This window comes from Anolis sagrei, chromosome 5, assembly GCF_037176765.1.
Source record: "Anolis sagrei isolate rAnoSag1 chromosome 5, rAnoSag1.mat, whole genome shotgun sequence".
NCBI classification, from domain to species: domain Eukaryota; kingdom Metazoa; phylum Chordata; class Lepidosauria; order Squamata; family Dactyloidae; genus Anolis; species Anolis sagrei.
The window spans coordinates 170752705-170759620 of record NC_090025.1 but is presented as its reverse complement, the minus strand read 5'-3'; the positions used below and the strand labels follow the sequence as shown (position 1 = coordinate 170759620).

At 44.2% G+C, this 6916-nt stretch overlaps 1 protein-coding gene across 1 annotated transcript in view; it reads left to right on the top strand.

Annotated features, from left to right (window-relative positions):
* Positions 1-4922: 4922 nt before the first annotated feature.
* The window catches only part of HCFC2 (host cell factor C2), a 28840-nt gene continuing 26846 nt past the window's right edge, over positions 4923-6916 (top strand). The window contains exon 1 of the mRNA XM_060776902.2: positions 4923-5126. Coding sequence (XP_060632885.2) covers positions 4961-5126 — 166 coding nt within the window. The 5' untranslated portion in view covers positions 4923-4960. The remainder of the gene's footprint in view (positions 5127-6916) is intronic.

Below are 6916 nucleotides of genomic sequence, written 5' to 3'. Positions count from 1 at the left end.
GAACCCCTTCAGAAAGAAAATTCCAATGAGAGAGAGAGAGAAAAAGGGGGAGGGAGGGAAGGAGGAAAATTAACCCTGGCAACATAGAATCCTAGAGTTTCTGAACTCTGGTTACATTTACTCAAGAATTATTTCTGATTGCCTCAAATTTGGCAACTTCTATAAATCTGCAAGTAGGAATAAAGAACAATCACCGGATAATGGAGATTGTTTATGAAAGAATAGTGAGTACATAGTTCTTCTGTGTGGGGAATATGAAAGATGCTAGTGATGCCTTTTTTGGAGGGAACATGGAAGCTTATAAATAGCTGCACAAAAATGTTCCGATATTAACATATATATTTAATAACTCTGTATGGTAGATAATACTGGAAATAAACAGAACCAAGTAGTATTCAGCAATGCTGCTCCTTCCTTAACTTGGGTGCCTCCTTAATTATCTGTTCCAGAATCTTCTCTGGTATAAATGACAGGCTGACTGAACAGTAATTGTTTGGGTTCTGCAACATTCACCCTCCTCCAGTCTGCTGGGACTTCTCCTGTTCTCCAAGAATTATCTATGATTATTGCCAGTGGTTCTGAAACAACTTCTGCTAGTTCCTTCAATACTCTTGGATGTACTGTAGTTAATTTGGCCCTAGTGACTTGAATTCGCTTAGAGTAGCCAGGCATTCCTGGACTACTTTTTTTAAATCTATTTTGAATTGCATTTCCCCTATTACCTCTTCAGATTCATACTGGTCAGGTTGAACACCAATCTCTTTTTGGGAGAAGACTGAGGCAAAGAAGGTGTTGAGCAGCTATTTCCCTATTCCCTGTTAGCATTTCACCACCCTCTCCACAGAGAGACCCTATCATTTCATTTTTCTTCCTTTTTGTACTGACAGATCGATAGCTCATCAATAACTATTGTAAATGTTAAAAGGGAACATCTTGGTGTGAAATATACATTAAATAACTGAGAAATGAAGTGCACAACAGATTTTTTTTTTTTGCAAAAAACCCACAACCTTTTAACAGATATTATTGGTGCTTAATTGTGACATGGACTTAATACTAGTTTTCTTTTTGCTGTTGAAAAGAAACACAAATAAGTTATTGGAAATGAATAAAATAAATAATTGATGCTTACTTTGTTTTCTGTTTATCTCCATTTTATTGACTATTTTAAAGCCTTTCACTGTGTGGATCATAATAAATTGTGGTAAGTCCTTGGTGGTATGGAGATACCAAGCCACCTTGTCTCTCTCTTGAGGAATCTGTATAATGACCAAGTAGCAACAGTAAGGACAGATCATGGAAAAACAGACTGATTCAAGATTGGGAAAGGAGTATGGCAAGGCATACTTTCACCTCACCTATTCAATTTGTAGGCATCATATGACGTGCAGGGCTTGATGAATCCAAGGCTGAAGTTCAAATTGCTGGACGGATGGACCTAGCAGCAGTTGTACCCTGAAAACCGTATCAAACCTAACCCTTGAATAAAACGTATCAACTTGATGATTTATGTGTAACTTGTATCATTTATGCATTGTGTCAATTCTTAAATGTATAAACCTGTATAAAATGTATCTACCTTTCCGTACCCTCAGTTTGCTTCGCTATCATTTGTAAAGCAGACTGGTTTTCTTAATTTTTTTGGTGCATTCCATCATCCAACGTCTGTTTGCAATATGATCCCCAGGGCATTTTCCTTTCATAACCATAGAAACTGAATGCCTTGCCCTGGTAGAGAAGCATCACAACTGGATTGTCCACAAATGACAGTAGCGGAATCATAGTCTGGGGGAAAATAATCAGCTGAGGGGGAAACATCTAATGTAAAATATTTACAGAAAGGACATCTATTATTGCTTGTATTGTTGTGCTTGGGCTCGGCCGCAAGTAAGCCGCACCGAGTCCCTTGGGGGGATGGTAGCGGGGTACAAATAAAATGGTATTATTATAATAATATTATTATCTACACTGTACAAGAGATTATTGCATGCCTGAAACTCAGGCCCCTTCCGGATGGACCTAGCAGCAGTACGTGTGAAAAAGACCTTGGAGTCCTTGTGGACAAGTTAAACATGAGCCAACAATGTGATGTGATGGCAAAAAAAGCCAATGGGATTTTGGCCTACATTAATAGGAGCATAGTGTCTAGATCTAGGGAAGTAATGCTACCCCTCTATTCCGCTTTGGTTAGACCACACCTGGAATATTGTGTCCAATTCTGGGCACCACAATTCAAGAGAGATATTGACAAGCTGGAATGTGTCCAGAGGAGGGCGACTAAAATGATCAAGGGTCTGGAGAACAAGCCCTATGAGGAGCGGCTTAAGGAGCTGGGCATGTTTAGCCTGAAGAAGAGAAGGCTGAGAGGAGATATGATAGCCATGTATAAATATGTGAGAGGAAGCCACAGGGGGGAGGGAGCTAGCTTGTTTTCTGCTTCCCTGGAGACTAGGACGCAAAACAATGGCTTCAAACTACAAGAAAGGAGATTCCATCTGAACATGAGGAAGAACTTCCTGACTGTGAGAGCCGTTCTGCAGTGGAACTCTCTGCCCCAGAGTGTGGTGGAGGCTCCTTCTTTGGAAGCTTTTAAACAGAGGCTGGATAGCCATCTGTCAGGGGTGATTGGAATGCAATATTCCTGCTTCTTGGCAGAATGGGGTTGGACTAGATGGCCCATGAGGTCTCTTCCAACTCTTTGATTCTATGATTCAGGTTGGTCTGAACATGAAGCACAAGTCTCAAGGGTAAAAAACCTCAGAACTGGTGCTGAGAGGTAATTTAAATCAGGGTCTTTTAGAGTCAAGTCTCTTACTCACATCCATCTGGTAGAAACTCTGATGGCAGAATGAAAAGAAAGGAACCACTCCCCTCCTGCAGGAAGAGGTGGAGCCAAACAGTACTGATTGACAGCTATAAGTAACCAATCCATCCAACTATACATGTTGTTGTTCATTCGTTCAGTCGTCTCCGACTCTTTGTGACCTCATGGATCAGCCCATGTCAGAGCTCCCTGTCGGCCGTCACCACCCCCAGCTCCTTCAAGGTCAGTCCACTCACTTCAAGGATGCCATCCATCCATCTTGCCCTTGGTCGGCCCCTCTTCCTTTTGCCTTCCACTTTCCCCAGCATAATTGTCTTCTCTAAGCTTTGCTGTCTCCTCATGAAGTGGCCAAAGTACTTCAACTTTGTCTCTAGTATCCTTCCCTCCAGTGAGCAGCTGGGCTTTATTTCCTGGAGGATGGACTGGTTGGATCTTCTCGCAGTCCAAGGCACTCTCAGAACTTTCCTCCAACACCACAGCTCAAAAGCATCGATCTTCCTTCGCTCAGCCTTCCCTAAGGTCCAGCTCTCACATCCGTAGGTTACTACAGGGAATACCATGGCTTTGACTAGGCGGATCTTTGTTGCCAGTCTGATGTCTCTGCTCTTTACTATTTTATCGAGATTGGACATTGCTCTCCTCCCAAGAAGTAAGCGTCTTCTGATTTCCTGGCTACAGTCTGCATCTGCAGTAATCTTTGCACCTAGAAATACAAAGTCTGTCACGGCCTCCACATTTTCTCCCTCTATTTCCCAGTTGTCAATCATTCTTGTTGCCATAATCTTGGTTTTTTTGACGTTTAGCTGCAACCCGGCTTTTGCGCTTTCTTCTTTCACCTTGATTAGAAGGCTCCTCAGCTCCTCCTCGCTTTTGGCCATCAGAGTGGTGTCAACTGCATATCTGAAGTTGTTAATGTTTCTTCCAGCAATTTTCACCCCAGCTTTGCATTCATCCAGCCCCACACATCGCATGATGTGTTCTGCATACAAGTTAAAAAGGTTGGGTGAGAGGATGCAGCCTTGCCGTACGCCTTTCCCAATCTTGAACCAGTCTGTTGTTCTGTGGTCAGTTCTGACTGTTGCTACTTGGTCCTTGTACAGATTCCTCAGGAGAGAGACAAGGTGGCTTGGTATGCCCATCCCACCAAGAACTTGCCACAATTTATTATGATCGACACAGTCAAAGGCTTTAGAATAGTCAATGAAGCAGAAGTAGATGTTTTTCTGAAACTCCCTGCCTTTCTCCATTATCCAGCAGATATTGGCAATCTGGTCTCTGGTTCCTCTGCCTTTTCTAAACCCAGTTTGAACATCTGGCAACTCTCGCTCCATGTATTGCTGGAGTCTTCCTTGCAGGATCTTGAGCATTACCTTACTGGCATGAGAAATAAGGGCCACTATACGGAAGTTGGAGCAGTCTTTCGCATTTCCCTTTTTTGGTATGGGGATATAGGTTGATTTTTTCCAGTCATTCTTGTGTTTTCCATATTTGCTGGCAAATGGCATGCATCACCTTGACAGCATCATCTTTCAAGATTTTAAACAGTTCAGCTGGGATCCCGTCCTCTCCTGCTGCCTTGTTGTTAGCAATGCTTGATTACAACAGTTTAAATCTTGCAACTAACAGTTCTACACATAGGTGGCGCCACTCGCGCCGTCACATCTGTACTGTCTACAAAGGCAACCCCACGTAGAGTGTGTTGCAGTAGTCTATCCTGCTTTGACACCCCTTTGATTGCCATGGATGAATGCTATGGAATCCTGGGAGCTGTAGTTTGGTGGTGTATCAGCAGCCCTTGGCAGAGATGGGTTGAAGACCTTATAAAACTCCATAACAGGCCTGGGCAAACTTTAGACCTTCATGTGTTTTGGACTTCAACTCCCATCATTCCCAACAGCCTCAGGCCCCTTCCTTTCCCCCCTCAGCCGCAAAGCGGCTGAGGAGGAAAAGGAAGGGGCCTGAGGCTGTTGGGAATGGTGGGAGTTGAAGTCCAAAACACCTGAAGGCCCAAAGTTTGCCTGCTCCATAGCATGAAGCCTTCACAGTTCCAGGGGCGCCAGAGGGCATTCCTTCTGCAGGCCTCCTTTTGCTCAGCGACGCCGCCGCGGCGGTGCATTGTGGGAGCGGCGTTCTAAGATGGCGGCGGACGCCGCTGCCCTCAACTGGAGGCGAGTGTCCTCCTTCACGGGGCCGGTGCCTCGTTCCCGCCACGGGCACCGCGCCGCCGCCATCCGCGAGCTGATCATCATCTTCGGAGGCGGCAACGAGGGCATCGCCGACGAGCTCCACGTCTACAACACCGGTGAGGAGGGGGAGGAAGAGGAGGGCAAAGGGATGGAAGGAGGAAGGCCTCCTTTTGGGAGCAGGCCTGGGCAAACTTGGGCCTTCCAGGTGTTTTGGACTTCAACTCCCACAATTCCTAACAGCCTACCGGCTGTTAGGAATTGTGGGAGTTGAAGTCCAAAACACCTGGAGGGCCCAAGTTTGCCCAGGCCTGTAAAATAAAGGACTTTATGTTGAAAAGGGAATTCTATAGTAGTAGTAGTAGTGGCTTCTCTCTCTTTGATTCTATATGTCAGTGGTTCTCAACCTTCCTCATGTTGTGGTGACTCACAACCATATAAATTATTTCCATTGCTACTTCATAACTGTAATTTTGCTCCTGTTATGAATCGTCATGTAAATATCTGATATGCAGGATGTTATTATTATTATTATTATTATTATTATTATTATTATTAAGTTCTTGTGGGTTTTTTCGGGCTATAGAGCCATGTTCTAGAGGCATTTCTCCTGACGTTTCGTCTGCATCTATGGCAAGCATCCTCAGAGGTATGGCAAGTATCCTCAGACGTTTCGCCTGCATCTATGGCAAGCATCCTCACTACCTCTGATGAGGAAACATAACATACAAACAATCTACAAACCCACCAAGAAAATCCAACAAATGCTCCGTTCAGCAAAGGACAAGAGGGATCCTCTCACCTCTGCAGGAGTCTACCGTATACCATGCAGCTGTGGACAAGTCTACATAGGGATCACCAAACACAGCATTGCCCAAACACGAATCCAGGAACATGAAAGGCACTGCAGACTACTTCAACCAGAGAAGTCAGCCATAGCAGAGCACCTGATGAACCAGCCTGGACACAGCATATTATTTGAGAACACAGAAATGCTGAACCACACCAACAACCACCATGTCACACTACACAGAGAAGCCATTGAAATCCACAAGCATGTGGACAATTTCAATAGAAAGGAAGAGACCATGAAAATGAACAAAATCTGTCTACCAGTATTAAAAAACTCTAAAATTATAACAGCAAAACAACAGAGAGGAAACAACCAGGCACAGATTAACACCTCCCAGCAAGAGATTTTCCCAGGCTCAGGCAGGCCTTCAAATGCTAATGAAGGTGATCAGCTGAAACATTCACACCTAACTGCAGCAGGGAAGAGCTCCTTGCCCCACCCCAGCCATTCCACAGATATATAAACCCATTGTCCTAATTCCAACAGACCTCACTACCACTGAGGATGCTTGCCATAGATGCAGGCGAAACGTCAGGAGAAATGCCTCTAGAACATGGCTCTATAGCCCGAAAAAACCCACAAGAACCCAGAAAATACTGTGTTTTCTGATGGTCTTTGGTGACCCCTCTGACACCCCTTGCGACCCCCCCCCAGGGGTCCCAACCCCCAGGTGGAGAAACGCTGCTATATGTTGATGTTCCATTATTTGGTGGAAAGCAAACAACAACAACAGTACTGTATATATTGCACTGCAGTGTCTTATAAGCCGTCCCGAGATGGGAGATGGTGGCAGGATATAAATAAAGATTATTGTTATTATCCATGATTGTATGAGTGTGGTTCCCCTTTTTAATAAAAAGGGCATTATAAATAAATAAATAACTTTATTTATATTCCTCCCTATCTCCCTGAGGGGACTCAGGGCAGATTCCAAGAACAGACGGCAACCATTCTGTGCCTATACAATAACAAGTGGGTGTTTCACCTTTTAGTGAAAAGGGGAGTTATTACTATAACGACGACTACTACTACTATTTATAATGTGCCCTTTTCATC